Genomic DNA, 23723 nt, shown 5'->3' on the forward strand with positions numbered 1-23723 from the left:
TTTTTACGTTTTGCCAAAGCAGCTCCTAGGAAAATAAAGAAGACTGACATCCTGCATACAAAGCCACGAGAATTGTCATTCTTATTAGGTTCTCATGTTTCTTCAACCAGAAACGTCACTTTTGACGCTGAGAGAAACCATATCAAAATAATAATCTGTTATTACAATCAGAGTATAAGCCTCACTGTTAAAGTTTATAATATTTTTTTTCCTGGTGTAAATTGTTACTGGTATAGGTATGTGTGTATATTCAGCTGGCTACATCGTACAGTCCGCCATGACAGCAGTTTGCAAAGTAAAATAAATTCTACCTAATTTTAGTTTCACTACTCCTCCATAGATGTCAGAAGCGCTACATGAAATTTTTATTAACCTTGTTACAGTTTTTGCAATACCAACTATTGTCTGGCTACTCGGCGACAGATGGCGTTGCTAAGCACAATCAGTTCATAACTGCTTTATTAGCTTCATTGTTTTAGTGACTCATTCTTGTGACGTTTTGTAATATCGTTACGAGAGGTCGCCTCAGGTCGCAATGCTGATTAGTGACTTGGTTATTTAAATTTATTACCCGACTGAAGGAGAAAAGAGGGTTATGTTTTTACTGTCTTGAATATGCAAACATGGAAATGTTTGAGTTCGAATAAGAATTATGGAAACAAACCTAGAGATGTTAATATTTTATCTAGCTCACCAATTACCCGCAGGCTTTCAGTAGATGCATTGAATTTCATTTAATTTACAATATTTACATAGGTGAATAAGTGTTAACCACAGACCAACCCCTTTTCTGTGGTGTTAACGAATGCGGAGTGTAAAGATGTAGTAATGCCATATTTAAACAACACAAATAAATATCTGTAGGTGTGTACCTGTATTTTTTATCGCATGATCCAATACTCTCACTTAACTGAGACGGAACTACAAATGAGAACACATTATGAGTCATTCACAGTTAAAAAACTTCCCTTTACCAATCGCCATTACAATCAGTTCAACTGAACTGTTTCGAAATTCAAAAACCCGCGCGCGGTGACGTTGCAAGCGCGGCGTCACGTTTTATGAACGAATGACGCGACCGCGTTACGTAGTATTAGTATGACGTACGCCACTACAAGGTCAGCCCGCGGTAAACGGTTATAGTCCGATAATCGTAGATTATGTCGTTTATGTAATCGTTTTACCTTTATTTTTAGCCGTTTATTTTGGTAACAGGTTTTATTTTGATGACTGATTATATTTGCATGATTTAGTTTTACACATTAGGCTCGATATGTGTTGCCCACGGCGTTCATCGCGTGGACTGCGATTATCGATAAAATAATGTTTTATAATTAAATGTGGCTTTCTATCAGAAACGGGTACTTATGGACATGAAGTATCGGGACACTTCTTATGGAAAGGTCCTCATTGAAGCATTAAAGTGGAAAGCCACAAATGTGATAGAGAACAGTCAAAATACCTAAAGGTAAAACCTTCTAATTTTAGCACATGTTTTCACTAAATACGCATTATTTCAGTTTAACCCCCAGAGGGGTGAAAATCTGGTTGAGCAATTGAACATGTCTTTACCAAGGCTCGGAACCGGTTTTTTTCTTCATTAAAAAAATACCGGTATGTACTATTACGTTCTTCTTCGTTCTTTGGTTTGTTATTTCATTTTTGATGGGTCAATCTAATAATGATAGAGTCCTACAGAAAGAGCATAAAATTATTAAAATTATTGGTCTGTTTTGGCATTTAAAAAAAACCGGTTCCAAGCCCTGAGACTAAAGACTCTTAACGCAGATAGACGAAGTAATGGGTGGAGATGTATCTATTTTTAGAACTGTGTGCGTGACATATCCTCTTCGTCATAGTTTTAATTAAACTACTTAATTAATATTAACCGCCTATTGAAGAACACCAGACGGTATTCGCCGTATTTGAAGATGTCATGATCATTCTGATGACGAGTCCATCGTTTCTGGTTATCAGACGTAATTGGTCTTTCCCGATAGCAACCTTAAATGAAACCTTGCCTCAAGGTGAACGCTCCTAGAAAATAATAGTAACTACGATTTCCGCAGTCACAGATTAATCTGATTAAAATTATTTTGAAAAATAAGAGATTATTATAAAGCATTTCAAAATTATTTCATATATTATTAGTACCTGTATGTAAATAATCATTGTTAAACATACAAATATAGGTCAAAGTTGTCCGTTTGCTTTGACGATGTCGGGTAAAAAACGTCCGCTACAAGTAATCTAACAGATCTAACTAAGTAGGTACTTAGCTGAAAAATTGTCCAATGCTGAGACTATAAGTCGAAATGCTGTGGACAGCTTTCGTATTTTTTTATTGGATGTAAATGTCGCAGTAAGATAGATATAGCCGTTATATAGTTATAACCCTAGGGATATAATTATATGACGTAACATAGTTATACGAAAGCGATTCATTACTATCTTACTAGGTATATAACTATAATACGGCTTTAGTTTAGTGATATAGTTATATTACTGGATTAAGTTTAGTGAAATAATTGTAAGTAGGAGTGCAGTGGTGCGGCGGAGGTATAGTTATATCCCTAGGGATATAGTTATATGCCGTATAGTACGTAACTACGTATTATAATCATATTCCTAGTAAGATAGTAATTGTAGGTATTAGGCGTGCGGCAGTGTGGCGGAGGTTTAGTTATATCCCTAGGGATATAGTTATATGCCGTATTATAATCATATTCCTAGTAAGATAACTATTATATATATTTTCATGCTGCTATTTTTAAGGGTTTATGAGGCATTGCGATCCATTCACGAAAGCTAGCGCGAGAATTGACAGAATTTCAATGAAAATAGCTGAATAATAGAAATCTCGCGCCAGCTTTCGTGAATCGACCTGTACTTTTACGTAATATTGCTAAAAAGTATTATACGGCATATAACTATATCCCTAGGGATATAACTATACCTCCGCCGCACCGCTGCACTCCTACCTACAATTATTTCACTAAACTTAATCCAGTAATATAACTATATCACTAAACTTAATCCAGTAATATAACTATATCACTAAACTAAAGCCGTATTATAGTTATATACCTAGTAAGATAGTAATGAATCGCTTTCGTATAACTATGTTACGTCATATAATTATATCCCTAGGGTTATAACTATATAACGGCTTTATCTATCTTACTGCGACATAAATACTATTTGCATTTAGTTTTTTATTTCTTCCTGAGGCTACGCTAATAATATCCGATATGGGTCAGTGTTATAGCGTCGGTGTGAATGATCTCTATAAGGAAAACACAAAGACGAAAAGAGTATGGACATATTGTTTAATATAATGTCCGGAAGTATGCTAAACGGTGTCTTTTATTGAGAATATGGATCTGATAAGCTGTTGTTCCCAAACTTACTTTTAATTGGCCAGGCCGACAATTCTGACTTTCTTACTAACACAGAGACGGGTTATACGATAAAGCGACTAGTCGTGGTGACAATTTACGTGACAAGTGTATTTTTTAAATTGGTTAGTAGTAACAGTACCAATTTTTATATCCAGAGAAGAGGCTTGGTGTAGCTTCTTGTAAACATGATGTCTAATATGGTGCCACCATGACTTTTTTCCATTTTCACTACCCCTTACAATAGTAATAACGTGTAAGTTAATAGTCTTATATCTAAGTCTATATAGACCATATGGTAACAAGGGTGCTATTCCAATAGCTAGATAATTGAAGGCGAGTTTATCGCTCCGGCGTAAGTACCAGTATAAAGCGCTCTTGTTTGCTTCTAATAGTTACGGATCTCGAGGTCGCCTCGCTATTCCGCAGAAACTCACCTCGCCTCGTCGACGTATACACAACCAATCGTAACGCACAGTTTGAATCACTTACAATAAACATAGACTACCATTTGTAGAATCCACATTATAGGTAAGTAAACCGTTTTCAAAGACCGCAGGCTCGACGTGCTTAATAGTATATATTTTTTTTTTATTATGAATGGGCTTACTCATGGCCACAGACTAGCCGAGGCGTAGACGTGGCCTACGATGGAGCGAGTTCGCCCAGAAGGTGCCTGTTCACTCTTGATTTGAAGGTTTTTTTACTTATTAAGTTAATACCCATCAGATGTGCCATAGTTACATAATTTTACCTAAATGACCGGTGACCCTTAGAACTATTTTTTTGTTGAAATAGATAAACCCTTAAAAGCCTTGTCAAAACAACGTCCAAAATACTGGACATAATCTTTGAACCCCTCTTAGCATTTTACTACTATTGAGCGTCGAGGAGGATTGAACTTAGAATCTTCCGTGTTTGATACCGATTTAGGCGTTCACGGGTACCTACTAAACTGTAAGCCGTAAAAGTGAATGTTACCTACTTACTTAAAATTATAATTACATACACACAATTATTATCACAGCGCCAATATGTTTGGCGTCCGCAAGTCGTTCTAAATGCTGCATCTAGTAGATAAGTAATCTGTACATATAAACGTCATTAAATGCAAATAACCTTACACTTATGCTTCGCGGTTTTCCTTTAATAACATGGGCGTGGGAAATAACACATTCAGCAATAATTAAAATGAATTAATCTCCAGTCTTTAATTTCCATAGCATGGAAGTTTAAAGCTTATTCATTTCATACTTTTTCCATAGTATGACGGTGTATTGTTATTGATCGGAAAACAACTCGTTTCCAGTTTTTATTACTTGTTAAAAGGTTTGTCATAAGAATGGTAATGTGCTTAATTGCATTTTCCTTTCATGGAATATTTTTATATCATAGGAATATGATACGCGAATACAGATATTGTTACTATAACCTAGAGTTTGTTTCAAAGGCTAGCAAATACTACTCTTGAATCTTGATTCTATAGATAGTTTAAAGTGTATTTTTAACTTAATAACTTTAAAGCATATATTTTTAGATTTGCATTCCTTAAATTTAAAAAAAAGGTTTTTGTTAATAAATATTATTACACTAATTTCTTTACATCATTAATAAAATTCACACTAAGGATCATAAATTTGATCTACGGATTAAATCCCGTATGGATGTGTCATAAAAATCTATAAAGGTAATAAAATAAACAGTGAGCCAACCTGTCTGATAAGAGAATCAATGTACTATAGACTTTGTATATAATTATACATATAATAAAAATGTAGTATACATTTTTTAACCATAACTACCATAAGTAAATTTGCAATATCTTGACTTGTTTTTGTAGCATATATATGAATTTTTTTTTTTGTTAAATATGCAAAGTTACAAGAGTTACATTACAACGTTTTACTTTTAGAACAGAAGCCGGTATACAACTATGATTGTAATCTGAGTCACACATGACACTTACTATTTACACTTTACGTAAACTCCATAAAATTGATGAACAATGCATTTGACTCATTTAACGCAATCTTGTAACATATTATGATACCCATTTCACCCGTTCATACAACAACCCAACCTACAACAACGCCCTACATTAACGGCCCAATTCGAACTTTAAAATATTCTTCAAACTCAAACGTCACTTTTGACACTGACACATCTAATCCATATCGTTTCTACATCTATTAATTGACGTATCTTAAAATTCTAATAGAGCAGTAAGTTGCTAGACGTCCGAGCAGAGCAGAGCGACAGGTTATATTGTATAGTGTGTATTTTCTTCACTTTCCCACCTAAACTGAACTTCGGTCCATTACAAACGTGTGGTTACGGTTACGGTCAGTTACCACAAGCCGCATCCTACTATGAATCAGTCTATGAATCATACATCTCGTTTCATGAATGAAATCCCTAACATCCATATTTGGACATTTTGCGGACACCGACTTGTAAATTTTAGCACATTTGATAACGGTTCTGTTCTTTTTCAGAAAATTATTACAATGACACGTTAAAATCAAAGACTGACAATGTGTAATTGTAAAATAATATGTTCTTAAACATTTTTGTAGAATGCTATGTTACGAGTATTAAGTAATTATTTCATTCGCTCCGGGTCGGACACGGCCCGGTCTAACGTGACTCATCCTTTATTCTGTCCTTCTAAGTTAAATGGCGGTATACCAGAAGTATGTAAATTGAATTGAACCTCCTGATTTTTATTTAACTAAAATTTAAATTTTTAAGATCAATTGCAGTTTTTGAGATACCGCCATTTAATAGGAGGGCAGAATTGCGGTCCAGTGGAACTAAGTTGCACCAATAAAGCTCCGGTGAACACGTATGTCAACAATAGCACTACATACATACCTACATTTAATAAAAGTGCAACCCAACCCGCAGTCATTTGCAATGATGATGTCTGGCAGGGTGTCTGCTGTTTACTGATTATCTCTGGAACGACTTTTTCATTTGTAAGGAGATTCTTATATTGTCATAGTATTTTTCAAGCAGCATAAATAGATATGGTAACAGATGTCATCTAATAATAATGCATCTCAACCCAGTTCCTTTTCCTTGCAATAGTCCTGCACTAACCGGGGCGTGTCCTTGGGTGCACAACTGGAGTACATTACATGCAGGAATAATCGTTAGTTGGTGTCACATCACACTTAGAGTAAATTGTCTTATTATAAGATGCCTCTACGTGTTGGCTTCGGTACCACGCACGCCTTCCAAATATCCAGGACCACATGGTCCCGAGAATTTGTAAAAGAGACACAATAATTATAATAAACATTAACAAGATTTTGCGTTTTAAGGTTACTATCACAACTGTTATGACGTAAACATAAACAAATCAAAAAAATATTTTCAGAAAACAAATGTTAAATATACTCTTACATTGCATTATTATCATATGAATCATATGATTTTTAAATCATTCGCGTTTGGAACACATATTAGATCATAATTTGTAACGGGTCTATTGCGAACTAGAGGACACAAGGTTAAACTGTTGCGAAAAATGGAAAAGCCCACACCCACGTTTAGCACGTTTTAATGAATTATGAGTTCACAAATTTGAATCGTAACCCAATTCAATAAAGTACAATTTTGTTTGACCGTTTCCGACAACTTAACATCTCGATTGACACATGCATTTCGGCGCGTTCGCTCAGCTTCCGATCACGGTCACCTTGGGGAGGCCACGTAAGCTGACATTGCAAGGGGCCTACCGCGAACCACGTTCCACGTGTTGCCTCTCTGTCGCACTTGTAAATTCGTACTTAAGTGTGACAGGAAGGCAACACGTCGAACGTGGTTTGCGGTAAGCCCTCAGAAACGGTACTTTAACCACAAGTTTACGATGAGGATGACATAAGTAGGTACATATAGTTTATATCGTTTTGCATAGTTGAAAAACAAAAATGACGCGACGCCTTTGACTTACATTTTCACAAACAGCGCTAAGCGATTACATACCTAAGACAAATGACAACAATTACATCTTCCACCAGTCTTCATCATAAGAACTGTTTAATACTATACTGAATACATATTAGCATATCAGTAAAATATTTAATTTACATATAGAAACCTTTAGTAACTAGTAATCCGCTAAAGCTTGTAAAAGCCCGCCGTACATACACACTGGTCGATTATCAAAAACATATTAATCAATAGGGTAATTCCGTATTATTCTAAGTAAATACCCGTTTTTCTTGACCGTGGCGTCTATTGTTTTTTCATTACATGTTCTTTTTTAATTCTTTATTTAGAATGATGCTTAGTTTACAGACATTTTCACTTTAACTATGTCTAACTTTCAGCTTAGTTCGTGGAAAATTTGCCCACCTATGCTTCTTATCTTCCAGTGTATTTATTATATTTATATTTTATAGAATACGTATTATAAATCATCGCTGGAATCGCTGGTGGCCTAGCGGTAAGAGCGTGCGACTTGCAATCTGGAGGTCGCGGGTTGTACCAATGAGTTTTTCGGAACTTATGTACTTACGAAATATCATTTGATATTTGCCAGTCGTTTTCGGTGAAAGAAAACATCGTGAGGAAACCGGACTAATCCCAATAAGGCCTAGTTTACCCTCTGGGTTGGAAGGTCAGATGGCAGTCGCTTTCGTAAAACTAGTGCCTACGTCAAATCATGGGATTAGTTGTCAAGCGGACCTCAGGCTCCCATGAGCCGTGGCAGAATGCCGGGATAACGCGAGGAAGAAGAGAGAGAAGTATTATAAATCATACAATTATAAAACCAACCATTAGCTAGCTATCCTTTCTCTCGTAAAATTGCGGAGTTGTGCCGCAATTTATTGGACTGAGAGAAATTGAAAGACTGACTTAAAATAATAGAGCGTTATATTTAGGATTACACTGGCTTAAGATTTTCATTCTTTTATCGTTTGTCAGCACTTTTTGACAAGTAGGTATTTAAGTGCCAGAGCGACGCATGAAAAAAGCACTACCTAACATATATTCTACACTTGAACTAAATACACGTTCCGTATGCGATAAAGACGCGCTATAATAGTCTCTTTTTCCATCAAATTTGAAATTAGTACCTTTTCATCTTATAAATATATTGCACAACGATATGTATCGTATCCGAAAGTTGTCCCATATTGAGATAATACAGATCAACTTACGCATCTCATCGCAATGGACCGCCGTGAGTCAGAGTGAAAGTGACCTTCACACCGCGAATACCGCGGCCAGACAAAACACACTATGCGTAACCATGACTCAACATTGACATTGATTCCCATCATAATATGGTAGACATATATTAATTCCAAAAATCTAGATGCTGTGCTCTAACGGTCTTGTTATAGTTAGTCAGATGAACTTCTTGGCTTCGACTGGTGGGGTGAAAAATTCACCTGTTGTACTGTAGCAAGACCATTCAGCAGGCGAATAACGGATGGCTTTAGCACCACGCGATTGACAGTCATACTTTCCTTCATGTTGTCACATAGACAAATACGAATATACAGGATGGAAAGATAAGTCGGGCCCTGGAGGGAAACTACCTTAAATCCTTAAGCTGGCTCATTTTACTTAAAGGAGACATTCCTTTATTTTTAAAAAGAAACAAATCTGCATATTTAGTAAATATTTATTAAACTAACAATTCTAAACTAGTATTTAAGCATAAAACAAAAATTGATTACTAACAATCATAAAGTAAGAAATCTTTAACACTAAAAACCTGTAACAATTTAGCGGAAAATAAAAGGCTTTTTATTTTATATTATTTATTATAACATTATATCCGAACAGCCTGCCCGATTCAAACTTTAAGATACGACAATTAATAGATCTAGAAACGATATGGATTACATTTGTCAGTGTCAAAAGAGACGATTTTCTTTGAAGAAATGTCACATTAGACAGGCGTTAGATTTTTCACCCAAAAGCCCAATAATCAGTCTAAACTTTTCATTCAATAGGTTATTTCATCCAGTGACCATGACTCAACATTGACATTGGTTCTCATTGTAGTAAGATGCTAAAAAAATCCGTCGCATACTATGATAGATTCTTTAAAATAGAACAGTAACGTTCAGTTACCCGCCGTCATGCTCATATAATTTCGTAGGTGTGAAATGAAGGTCTATATAAACGTTTAGTCAGAGTATTATTCATTCATTCACTGCTGAATATTTAGAACAGTTATAATATTTTTGAAATATCATAGCCAAAATTCATCAACCAGGATTGGTAAGTTTTTCTACCTTTAAAATGACGGCTCATTTAGTTTTTCTGTCTTCTGTTATATATTTTTTCACAATAAGGGTCAATGACTTATTTACATGCGAGATTATTACATTATTACTAATTACAACATTACCTAAAATAATATCGGTCGTTTTTAGGGTAGAAGTTATTCAAGAAAATAGGCAAAAAATGACCATTCCCCCCCCTTTATCTCCGAAACTACTGGGTCTAAAATTTTGAAAAAAATACATAAAATAGGTCTTCACCTGTAGATGACATGACAGGAAAACCTATTAGAAATATGTAGTCAAGCGTGAGTCGGACCAATTACTTAGTTTTTGATCCGACCCCTACGGGTTTTTTAAAGGCAATTCACTCGCGTTTCACATATATAAAAAAATATATTGTTAAAAATTTTGTAATGTACGGAACCCTTCGAACGCAAGTCCGACTCGCACTTGGCCGGTTTTTTTGTTTCATTTATTTAAAGGTGACATTCGGGTTGCATGTGCAGATACGTTACAGTAGCGGCATTACTGCGTGGCGTTGACAACAAGCGCTGTCACTTTCAATTTCCTTCAAATTCACCAAAGCAAATTGTCAGTATTGTCAGTGGCAACAATAATGCAGCTCAGTTGCCATCCGAACCTCACATCACCTTAAAGGTGACAGTCCATTTCTAACGACAGCAGCACTACCATTCATTTTACTATGGAAATTGACAATAACACCGACGCGTTCGTACTAGTTAAGTAGTGCAGTTAAGTGGTCAGAAATGGAATGTTACCCTAAGGCACATTAGCTTGATATTATGGAATAATTATTAAGTCACTTAGGCCAACATGCACCATTCCACTAACCCGGGGTTAAGCAGTTAAACTATTCACCTAGTGTCAAATTGTATGGCTAACCATGGCAACTCCTGGTTTAACCGGTTAACCTCGGGTTAGTGGAATGGTGCAAGTGGGCCTAAAGATTAAGATTTAAAAGAACCAAACAAAATAAAATAATTTTATGCGGAAAAAAGTATTACTCATACATAGGTCTATTAACTCCGTTCCATCCGAGAGATCCGTTCTTCAAACAATAATGACTTTGCAATTGTTGAATTTAGTCTATGTTTAGATTGTAATCCGGATTTAAAATGTGCGTCACAGAATTCCCGAACTAAATGCTGTAATTTGATTGTTTGTATTTGTATGTTAGAAATCATTGTAGGTAATCTATTACAGATTTTTTGAATATTTACTGAATACTCCCATATTCAAATTTTTGCCTGAACATTTTAAAATTACCTATGTATATTTTTTTTATAAATTAAGTTTATAGCAAGGGTTGGTATAGTAAAATTTTCGCACGCTTTAGTGCGAGGAAACAATTGGAACTAAATTTATTTGATCTTGAACTGATACCTACTAATGTAAGAAGCGAAGCTTTTCAACTGTAAAACCCACTCACAAAGGAAACGATTTGAGGTCACCCGGCTGGCCTAATGCTGAAGGCGTTACTGTCACGTAACGTAGGTACTACTTACTACAGTTGTAACTTTCGGCGCGGCCAAAGGGTTCAATAGTTATTTACGTCAGAAATGTTTCTGCCCTTACCTCGTAAATTACATCCCTCTTCTTGATCGGGACACTCTTGACAGAGCGGTCGTAGTCATCATTGGAAGTCTCCCTTTGTGACACGTTTGACGGCTCGCCTCCACTCCTCCCTGACGGAAATACATACAATACGTAGGTAATTAATTGCATTAATCTCAATTACCATGAATAATTTTCTTGTTTTACTTTACACGAAAAAACCGTTCAAGTTAAGCAAGTGTGCATTATCAGTCATCTCAATAATCCGGATGTTAATATTTATCTGACCATCAACCATATCCGAGCATTACCGGGGCAGGGGGTTTTTAGTTTGCGTCATTATCTAGTATGGCGGATTGGTGAGCTCACGGTTTCTACTGACCCGACGTCACCGATTTGAGCTAGATTGTTGATTTTGAGTTGTGGGGATTTGTGGTTTACAATGTATATACCTTTTTATCCGCTTCGTCGGATTCGTATTTGGTACCTATAAAAAACAAGAAAATATTAAGAGCCCTTCAACGTGCACACTAGCGCCACAGCTAAAAAAATCGTGATTATTTAAATTTAACGAAACATATTGAAAAAAGGGGGCCGCTACGTACTATATTGAGTATTTACGTACCTTTTGAATACATCAAACTAGTTTCTATGTTGCTGGTTTCGTCGATCTAGGAATTTGAAACAAAAACGGCCGTTTTAACTTTGGACGCATAGATTGACAAATCCAGCAACATAAAAACCAGTTTGATGTATTCAAAAGGTACTTAAATACACAATACAGTACGTAGCGGCCCCCTTTTTTCAATATCTTTCGTTAAATTTAAATAATCACGATTATTTAGCTGTGGCGCTAGTGTGCACATTGAAGGGCTCTTAACATACTCAAAAACGTGATATAACTAAGCGGGACCGTAACACACCGTAACTGATTTAAGAATTAAAAGACGTGAATCATAATATTTTATTTTCAAAAGCTTACAGGTTTTTAATGACCTACTTAAATATTTAAATTGATGAAGTATTTATATTGTCTTCTAATACAGAAAGCATTTAATACATATTAAAAACCTTTAGGATAAAACAGATTAAACATACAAATTATAAACTAAAATAAACCTAAGAATGAGTAAAACTAACTTAACAAATAAAATATTGCCCCCCACTCTGATTGTCTCCCGGACCAAATGTGCCATAAATACTGGCGGTATTACCCCGCTGAATGGCCAGTGATATTTGTTGGACAAGGAAAGAACCAGAGCGAGGGTCGCAGCCCCTATCCCTTAAACGACGCCCTATATCCTTAATAAAGGCTTTGGCCTCGGCACACCAAGGTCCCGCCGTCTCGACGGCAACCGGGACAAAGTCGTACATTTGTTCAAGGTTCGCGTACTTGCTGTGCTTCAACCTAGCAGCAGTTTCAGCCGCTGCACCTGCCTTGTTCACCGTGCGCGTGAGATGAGTGGGTGCAAAAGTACTCACACACGTGGCATCCCAAAGCAAGCTGCGGCCCTTCGCCCAAGGAACAAGTGTAAGACCATCCGGTCTCTTGCCGTCCAAACGACTTAGGCCCTGGGGCTCCATGATACATGGGACGTTCGCCAACACCAAAGCTCGCCTTATTAATTCGTTGATGGCGCAGTGCCTAGGTATCCTGCCCACACACCGCAAGCAGCTTAGCCCGTGGTGACCATCCGCCTCCACCATTGCCCCGCACTTACACTGATGTGGTTCGCACACCTTGCCCCCAATTCTCAGTGCTACCGCCGTTCGTAACGTGTCATTATCAAGTAAGGTTCCCAAGTGTGGTGACGGCAGGGCATGCAACCATGCTCCGGACTCAGGTTCCCTAACAGCCTTTAGCCTGGCAACGTCCTTCCCTACGGCACTCTCCAACAGGCCCTTATGCCACTCACGGCACAGAATATCATCCCAGAGTCTTTGTGAAGAGGGGTTTTCTGGTCGTTCAACTCCTGCAAGGCGGCACGACCACTCCGAAAGAGCCTCTTGGAGAAACGTAATACAGATATTGCCACCATTTAAGGAAAGAATTCTAGTGGCAAGACCTGATGCCGCATGAGATGAAGAAGTATTTATTGAATATTAAAATTAATATTAATAATTATGATTTATTGTTATTGAATTATGTTATGTATACTCGTACTATCAATAATAATTGTTGATTTAAGTTCGGGCATAAACTCGAGTAAGAGAATTTTCAGTACTTCGTCACTATCTTGAATGGATCTGTGACCTCATAAGTCGAACGTCACGGATCCTTCTATAGATAATGACTTTCAGGAAAAGGACTGCCGGTATTTCACACTTCCGTTTACATATTGCTGAAGTTCATCGTTTTCCTGTCAAGTTGTTACGTACATCGTACAATCATGCTTATGCCACAGTGTTAAGGACATATAAAATAAAGGGTTTTTTACTTATTCAGTTTTTTAACACCTTTTATCATTTTCATTATTATAACAAATAATGGCTTCATAATAGCCCAGTCGATAGTGACCCTGAATACGAAGCTTATGTAGGTTAAATCCCAGTAAGAATATTTATTTCTGTGTTTATCATGAATATACATATTATTTCCTGAGATACTCGTATAGATTTTTCTATGTATAAATAAGTATACAATTTATATAGGTATTCATTGTCGACTAGTATCTACAATATAAGTCTTATTGAGTACTGTGGGGCTAGGTCGATTTGTATAAGATTGTATAGATTGTCCCACTTTATTTATTTATATTTAACACTGCGGCCAGAATAATTACTGTATGTAAGTACCTACCCTTTCCATCCACGAGCGTATATTTCTTTGATTTTCAATCGTAGGAAAAAAAAACATTTGCTTTTTATTGTTGAAACTAAATTTGAAGTCGGTGAAATTATCAATTTTGTTCGTTGTTTGAGCAAAACGCTCTAGTGGACAGAATGGCCCCTATGACGAAATGAACCATATTGACCTTACTACATGTTTATTTAAAAGCACACACGCATAAGCTAAAGTAAAGACAATATTGACTTTTAGGTAAATTACACACATAAAAATTGATATTTATTAATTCGACTTACCACTAATAAGCTTTTGAAAACATTTATAAACATGCTAAAAATAGCGCATTATTTTACCTATAATATGACCAAACATAACGCCAAGTTTAGACTAGATTAATACCTAAAGCTTTTACCGTTTCCTCTGACATCACTCATCTGAAATCATTGTTTGTAAACACGTCAAACTGCGTCCAAGCATTTTGTTTGAAATACTTTATATGGCTTTGAAGAAGAGTATACTCCTATTTAATAGAAAAGTCTTTATTCTAACACGAATGTTCATTTTTCGCGACTTCTGATTTCAGTACAGTTGTATCGACAAATAGCGTAAAGTACGCCGGACCTAGTGATACCACTGATACCGATTTGCGTCATATCCTACAGTGTAACCTTAAAATTGATATGAATAATGCTTTAGTTAAGTCATGGGTGACTGCAAATGTGTCGATAAGGTAATGGGTATCGAAGTACAAACAAATAATGTAAACAAACTCTAGTAACTTGTGTGGTATTATATAAACGTTATCATTTTCATCGTTACCGGTCTCTTTACTAGTTAGTTCGTTACCCTAACCTATCTTGGAAAAGTCCTAGCTTTCTATACACATCGCTTTTTTTGCGATAAGATCGCCTATTGTTACCTGGTTCTATTTTCCTTTATAATGTCTTTGTAGTTTTACATGTATGCAAAATGTATAACTATTGGTGCAATAAAGAATATTTACTTACCTACTTACTTACCCAATACCCGTAGCGTAGGTGGCTACAAGTTCTGCTAAGCAATTTATTACGCAAAGAATGCAGGAGCATTCTCATGTCCATCGTCTCGTATCCAGTATCTCTAAATATGTAAATGTGCTACTAACTAATTATGCAAATAGAAAATAGCCGTACTACTACTACTACTACATTACACATATATTTTTTTAGTTACTTATCTAACGGCACAGAGTCAAGGTCGTTTACTGTATACGTTTCGCCATTTCCATTTCCGATATTTGGAATATTTTCCCGATTACGAGATCAATATTTTACGTGCCAAGATCAAGAATGAATCACGGTATCTCCCGGCTATTTCCAATATATTAGTAGTGAGTGAAAAATGCAGAGAATGAAAGTTATTTTGTTTTCCAATTGAGTTTTGTTTTGATGAGTCAGTGCACGTCACAGTATGATTCTTCGTTTGAATGAGCTTTTCAATGTGCTTTTAATTTTTCTTAGTTGATAAATATACCATAAGTCACAGGTATATCAGGCATTTAGCATGAAAGTTTAAATAAGTGGCATATGAGCCCCATCGTACTGATCATGACAAAAAAGTTTAGGGCATTTCGGATCGATATATTCTATTTCTATTCTTATTCCGCTCCAAAAGTATTCAATGATTTTTATAGCAATATAAACAAACTCGTACAAACACTTTATTAAATCATTACTACCTGTTTATCTATTCGCCGTGTCCAAAGGAAAACAAAACGCCATTCATTACAATTACCATTTTCTCGGCCAAGTTCATTGCACCGTTCCGATAGTAAATTTATCGAGCGTTCGACATTAGCGCGAGAATCGGTCCCAAGGTCCCCGATACGATTCCATTCATGCTCCGTACTGACGTATGTGGTACTGACGGCACTGTACACATGTAGTGTGGTTGTGTGCGTTTGTTAGCGATATGTAGCGTAGCACTACTAGTGTTGAAGCTTACATGCGATTAGATAATATAACTGGTTTGTTATGATTTTTTATGGGTTTCCATAACTTCGGAAGATTTCGGATAAATTTAAAGAAAAGAAAAATCATCAATAGTTTAGATATATTTATTTCATACTTAATTATAAAACCAAAGATAGAATTGAAACGAATTTATTAAAAGTTCTGATAAGTATGGTGATTAACATGGCGGCCTTACACTTAAAGTCTTGATATAGAAGATTTAGATACCTGATGTTTATCATCATCATCGATCGTGAGATAGTGCAGTTTCGCTGTTGAGATAATATTCTTCAATTTTCTTCGTGTGCGATCCTGAGTGCCGGTTTTAGGTCCATCCATGGCATGATTGGCAAACCGTTTCTTTAGTGTCTGCCTGCACCGCCTCTGTATTTCGGCAAAAACATAATGTTTCTGTTTAGAACTTCTTAAATTCATGTACTTTGATTTTTCATCATCCGTCGTAGTTGCATTAAAAAAACTTTATTAGTTTTTACTGTTTAATTAAATTTCAGATTATTATTTTAAGAGATAGATACATTTTTCGTATTTTTGTGCAGTAGCTATGAAGGTATCATTTGTATTTACAAATGATGAATAATATAACTATTTAGTTAAGAATGTAAAGACATTTATTTATTGTGCTTGATTTTGTAATTGCTATTTAAAATCTTCCATGACATAATGTCATTAATCTAGGTACGCTGTGTTATAATTAAGTAAATTCATTTTTAAATCACTTTTTTACAGCCAATGAAAATTAACATTTAACAATATAACTTTAAAAAAATATCATAACATAAATTCGCACCGCACTCAGCCTTACCTAACCCGATTCGAACTTTAAGATACGTCAATTAATAGATCTAGAAACGATATGGATTAGATATGTGAAATGTGTAGTTTTTTCAAACAAAAACGTCACTTTTGACGCTGACACATCTAATCCATATTGTTTCTAGACCCATTAATTGACGTATATTAAAGTTCGTATCGGGCAGTAAGGCGTTCGGGGTGATGCCACAGGATGCACGACAAAGGCCGGAATAGGAAGCGATGAGACCGGCGCCCACGGACGGGTCCGTAAGCTTCGCTACGTTAGGGATCCATAAGGGCCACGTTAACACAAAAATGTAAGTATTATGGTAACATTCCATTTCTAACTGCAGCTGCACTGCCGGTACTGAACGCGTCGCTGTCATTGTCAGTTTCCATAGTAAAATTAACAGTAATGCAGCTGCGGTTAGAAATGGAATGTTGCCATTAAAAGGAAAGTGGACGACCGACTCTCCATACAACCGTATCATCCCAATTTTCCTTCGTATACTCTAATAGCGCGCATTTCTTCCGCTACTAACTTTTATAATAAATTAAAAATCGAAAATAGTCAAACGGTTACATAAAATTATGTAAGTAAAAATATTTTCTGTTTTGTTATTATCCAGAGAGGAAAATGGGAATTATTTTTGTTTAGAAAAGCGGTGGGCTATAGCAAATTAGGACCTTAGCGAATCACCGGGTCAAGAAAACCTTGTATCATTGACGCGCTGCCACTGGTGCAGAGTCGGCTTGGTTTTATTACACCTGTAAATTTCTGACCTTTCATATAACGCAAATGATAATTTATTCATACATAATATAATTAATGTAGTACAAAGACTATTTTCTCATTACATTCTTGTGCATATTCATCCATTACTTAGTAACGTATCTAAAATAATTCCGGAATTCGCTTCTTTTGGCGGAACCCTTAACTAATTCCTCAGTACCTCCTTTTTCTATGAAAATCCTTCAATATCTTCGCAACAATGTAGCGCAGAAAGCGGCTTTACGCACTGGAGCGCTTGGATAGGTGCCTTCGGTCATAATTATGTAAACACAATTCAATTAACGTAAACTATAAGCGTGTATAGATATTTCTGAACATGATTGTAGTCGCTAAGGTGATCCGGGTTCAAACATCCGGACCCGGATGTTTGGAATATCCGGATGTCGATACTGGATTTGTTCAGGCCGTTGACCGTTGGGTTTATTCTCGGAGACTAAGAACGAATTAGAATTGGAGCGAAGACGTGTCAACGGTTGATATACAATAAGGTTCTAAAGGTATATACATAGTTAGCAAAGATATAATGTAACGTATACACTCTACTTATTTATTCCCTTTGTAGGTTAGGGACGGCGGCGTCTGATACGGAATCCGCATACTTTTAATCTCAAAAATCATCCCTTAAGGGTGTGAAAAGGAAGGTGGAAATTTGTATGGGGATCCAATAACCGCTGAAGCGATTTAGATACAATTTGGTATAGAGATATTTTGAGTCCCCGGGAAAAACATAGGATAGTTTTCAAATCAATAGTCGCTGCAATCAGTAGGTAATACATATGTCGTGATTTTTACTGTTCGGGTCGGCGACGAAAACATAAGAAATTATTGCATTATTTTTTTAAATGCTAGGAAGCCAAGTTTAGGTTTGACACTGGTTTGAGTCAATATGGTATATCATTAGACCAGAAATCGGACTTAATATAAGTACATTTCCTAACAAAAATAGCCGATTTCTTATCACACGTTAGATTATTGTATTCCATTTTTAACTTATTATAAGTATCTATGTTATTGGTACTTTATAAACAGCAACACTCTTAACTATCGATCGGTGGACCTTATACCTTTTGTAATAAGGTTTACGAACTGTCAATAAACATAAATAGAATGTACTACAGACATCTGCAGATTAAAATATCAAAACTCCAAAATAAATTACTATAAGACATAAATAGGAATATAAATAATTTAATAATATAATTTTTAACTTAGTTAATCAATGCACTCGCAATACATTTGTTTGAACGTTTAACCGACAACGATTTATTTTGACCTTCTCGTACTCATAATCATGTCTGCGATGCGATATGACAGGTGGTAATTTTACCAATCAATGTTCATTATTAACAGAACTGCTGCTAATAAGCGTGGTCAGTGCAATTATAAGCTTTATGTTCACGGCTAAACGGTTCAAAGTAGTCTTGCGGTATGATTTAAGATGCAAAGGACGAGGGATCTATTCAATTTGGTTTTTCGTTTCAAAAATCTAGGTCACGTAAGCTGTTGCTTCCAGGCTCTCAAACCTGCAACTCGAACCCTAATCAATAAGCAAATTATCATTAAACACGGACTAATAATCGGTTGCGAAACCAAAACTTGTGTATATTAAATTGGCAGTTTAATTTAATCACTTTGACTTATTTTTTTATTTGCAGGTCTTGGAGTATTCAGTATTCAGTGAAAGCAGTTTTAAGGTATGTAATTTTTTTATTTATAGATGGTCAAGCACATCTTGTGAGTAGAAAAAGGCGCGAAATTAAAATTTTCTATGAGATATCCGATATCCCTTCGCGCCTACATTTTTAAATTTGCCGTTTATTTTAGTGACACGATCTGCTTGACCAACTTTATATATAATATGTACCTGAAAATCCCAAGAATCTAGAAGTTGAGATTTTTTATTTTATTTAAAAAGTTAGATTGGAGGAAAATAGGGTTGTATAAAATATGTGAAATTAATTGCTGCGCAGCGATCATGTGGTCAAATTTACAGAAATACCTACACTAAAATACGAACTAAAAGACAAAATACATAAGGTTTACATATGCACTATCTATTAATAATGACCCTAATCTTAAAAAAACCGGGCAAGTGCGAGTCGGATTCGCGCACGAAGGGTTCCGTACCATAATGCAAAAAGAAAAAAACAAAAAAAGCGGTCACCCATCCAAGTACTGACCCCTCCCGACGTTGCTTAACTTTGGTCAAAAATCACGTTTGTTGTATGGGAGCCCCATTTAAATCTTTATTTTATTATGTTTTTAGTATTTGTTGTTATAGCGGCAACAGAAATACATCATCTGTGAAAATTTCAACTGTCTAGCTATCACGGTTCGTGAGATACAGCCTGGTGACAGACGGACGGACGGACGGACGGACGGACGGACGGACAGCGAAGTCTTAGTAATAGGGTCCCGTTTTACCCTTTGGGTACGGAACCCTAAAAATGAATCATGAAATCCGGACGACCATAAGAAGTTTTATCAGACTATTGAATTAAAAAAATCATATTGTAAAGAAAACATTACATTTCTTTAAGATTGGCCGATATTTATATAATCGTAAGGCAACCAGAAATTATATCACATTTTAATTTCTATTAAAATATATTGGAATTAAAAATTGGCATAAAACCTGCGACTTATCGGCGTGCAATTGGCCTTTAATAAATTTTCTCATTACTTGTTTTGTACTTGACACGTTGCTAATATTGTCTATGCGCAGTCGAATGATGACTTTGACAATTTACGGTGACTTCAGTGCATTCACATGTTACTGTGTAAATGCGATTTTTTTAAATTGATTTTGGAATATTTTTCGTGTTATCTATTTTAGAGGAAATTGTTTATTTACGCGCGGTCATGGTAAAATATCATGTGTTGTAAATTGTTTGCGAAAACATTAGGCAACGGATTATTCGTTAGGTACGCGAAGAAAGTACTAGTGTTGTCAACATGCTGAACGGATGGTGCCATCGGACAGAAAAAATACAAAGAAAATTTCAGGTATATGCAATAATCTCATTAAGCCGTAGTAATTAAATCATAGCGATGAATATTTTCTAAAATTCGTATCATTTGTATCTACATTGTATTATGTTTTTATAAACTTTTAATTCGGAGGTCAATTCAATGAGTTTTGCTGAAGTCCTTTTTTCCCGGCTTGTACCAATGAGTTTTTCGGAAGTCATTTTTTGATAGAAAAGTCCATTTTTTAAGAAAACTTTTTATATTAAGAAGATACTTGCACATCCGTTACATGTTACAAGCTCCAGATCTTAACAATTAAAAATTATCCTCATCGAAATCATCCGATCGTACGAGACATGAGTTTTTAAACTCATTTTAGGTCATATTTTCCTCTCGCTACCGTTACTTTAATCACATGTGAACAAACGCCGTCTTGCGATGGATATTTTCACGCAGCCTTCCTTCCTTCGCCATAGATTATATTTTATCGTAAAGGACTTGTAATTTTATTTGTAAATTGAGCACGGGTAAGAAATACAGGATTAAAATGACGATAATTAATGTGTTATTTATAATTTTAATTTACAAATAGGTGTACAAAAATTTCTAGTAACCAGGCATTATAATCACAACTACATTAGGTACCTATACGTATAGTATTATAATTCAAAATTACAATTATTATTAATAAGTCTGACCCCAGGGACAACTGCATTAGCACTTAGATAAATAATGTATTTAATAACGTCTTTAATCAGCTTTGCATACAATATTTAATATTCACATTTGTGTCTGTGTTATCTATTCTCGTATTCGTCTTAATTTTAACATAATTATGTTTTTCTAGTCATTGTCGCAGGCAAGTCATCATTAGGTTCATTTTGCCCTTGTTATTTTTTTTCATATGCTACCTACTACATAATATAATGAAATGATGCACGAATTGGTACTTACAGAACCTTTTTGTTCGTTCAGGATTTGAAATCAAAAGTCGTGTTGTTTTCGTAATATGATTATTATCATTAGGTGAATTCTAATCTTATTTGTTTAGTTATTGCCCCCTACGAGTATAATTGCGTTTATAGGTACAATATATGTACATAACAAAATTAGTAATTTATGTTAGATGTGACTAGTCGCTTCTGTATCCTTACAGATCTGGGACGCCAACAAAAAGAGGATCGCTTCCCACTCAACTTTTTATCACCATAATGACCTTCGATTTTAATTGTCCAGCTAATTACGACATAATTTGACGACGGCGGAGTAATGTTTTAATTGTACACCCTTCTCTTTGTATTTCTTGCTAATTAGTCGAAGTGATTTAATTATTACATCATGAGAGAAATGAAAATCAAAATGGTTTAATTTGAAAGGCGGTGACTTCTAGAAGACTGAGGATCGCGTGACGTTTCCATGATGGCGCCATCGCGTGCAGAGATGAGACCCCAAAATGCAATCGCGATGGTTTCGCAGTGAATTCAGAAATTTAAATTCAAAAATGGAATACAAAAAGGCCAACAGCGGCCAGTGTGCCCACCCAGTTGGCGACCGGCCGCTCGCTATGCGGCTCCTCAGCAGTGTTTTGCAAATACCGCCAATTCCTTTCCCGAGCCCCTCCCCAGAAAACAGGACTTAAAGCCAACATTCATTGCTTGCAATCTTTTACTTTACACACATCAGTTTTAAATCCAATATTGAATGCCGCTGACGCCTTTAATTTTCCGACAGAGATAATGATTAAATTGTTTCGGCATGTCAAATCAAACGAAATTATGCTGTTATATCTTGTTTAATAGCGGGACGATTATTTGTTTCTTACATACCAGCATGGATACCTCCAAGTGAGATTTCTCCTTTGAGTGATTTTCTTCAGGTATCATTTCAAATTCATCAATTTTTTATACATAGCTATAGTTCGTTTTTTTTAGCATTAGAAAGAACTCCGCAGAAGTAAGCGTACAGTTTTTATCAGGCTCTTTTATTGTTAATAATTATTGAATTATCTAATGTAGCACGGTCAATACATATAATTTACTTCAAATTATTACCGCTAAAAGTGCCGGATTTGGAACCACAAGCTTACTTCTGCGAAGTTCTTTCTAATGCTAAAAAAAACGAACTATACGTACGGTCAGCCAAGAAAGTGGTCTACGAGTACCACTTTTCGACTCTATCAATCAGATGATAGAGTCCAAAAGTGGTAGACCACTTTCTTGGCTGACTGTAAAAAGTTTACATTGATTTACAACTTAGAGCCGGACATTATACAAGTACGTACTGACAGATAGTACAAATATATCGTCGGAAGGTAGTTTCCCTCCAGGGCCCGACTTATCTTTCCACACTGTATACTTTTGCATACTAATTATTATACAAGTAAATTGCAGTTTTAAATTATTATGTTTCAAAGTCATCATTCGTGTCCTATGAAGAAATATGTGTAAAATGAAAAATCACTTTGTATAAGAATTGTATACTCGTCTCCAGAGGCTTTAGCTATTAACTCTTGCTAGTCATCAATTTATGACTGAAGAGAGAGAAAAATACTCCTTTAAAGCTAAGCCAAAAGATGCATCATGGTACATAGTTCAATTCATCACTTCCTATGGTACGAGAACTGTGCCCTTAGGAAAGCCCCATTGGCTCATTCATGCTCAAGATACTCACCATCATATGAAAAGCTCATGGAATCCTCATATCCAGTAATATTCCCAATACCCAAGGTGCCGAGCGTCATGCGTTTCTAAAGAAACGTACGTTTGGTTCATTTTACATTACCGGTTCCGTAACTATTTCCTAAGGTGAACGTGTATAGGAAAAGTATTGTATTACTCAACCGATGTCGGAGTGCGTCGTGACGTAGTTAAATACATTAACCTCAGTAGTAGCCCCGACTGTGACTCATACATAACCTGTTGTTGTGTTTATATTGCTACAATAGGTGGCAAGGTGTTTGAACTATATTTTATTTAACGTAATACAATTTGGTTTTCTTATTTACTTTTCATGATAACATGTGCCTTATTCAGCAGGGGATAAGTTCTTGATACTCAAAAAAACACTTGTAATGATCTTTACCAAATTTTAACTTTGTATTGTCGTATACTCCAATATATATTGTCGACAATCCTTATTGGAGCT

General features: G+C 35.7%; 1 protein-coding gene across 2 annotated transcripts in view; it reads left to right on the plus strand.

Moving 5' to 3' along the window:
* The window catches only part of LOC134668125 (uncharacterized), a 63355-nt gene that overhangs the window by 16600 nt on the left and 23032 nt on the right, over nt 1-23723 (plus strand). The window contains exon 1 of one of the 2 annotated variants that reach the window (XM_063525631.1): nt 20353-20615. The exons of the other annotated variant lie outside the window; for it this stretch is intronic. Within the exon in view, the coding sequence (XP_063381701.1) occupies nt 20576-20615 (40 nt within the window). The 5' untranslated portion in view covers nt 20353-20575. Of the gene's footprint in view, nt 1-20352; nt 20616-23723 lie in introns of those variants that run through there. 2 annotated transcript variants of the gene reach the window in all.

This window comes from Cydia fagiglandana, chromosome 10 (assembly GCF_963556715.1).
Source record: "Cydia fagiglandana chromosome 10, ilCydFagi1.1, whole genome shotgun sequence".
Taxonomy (NCBI): domain Eukaryota; kingdom Metazoa; phylum Arthropoda; class Insecta; order Lepidoptera; family Tortricidae; genus Cydia; species Cydia fagiglandana.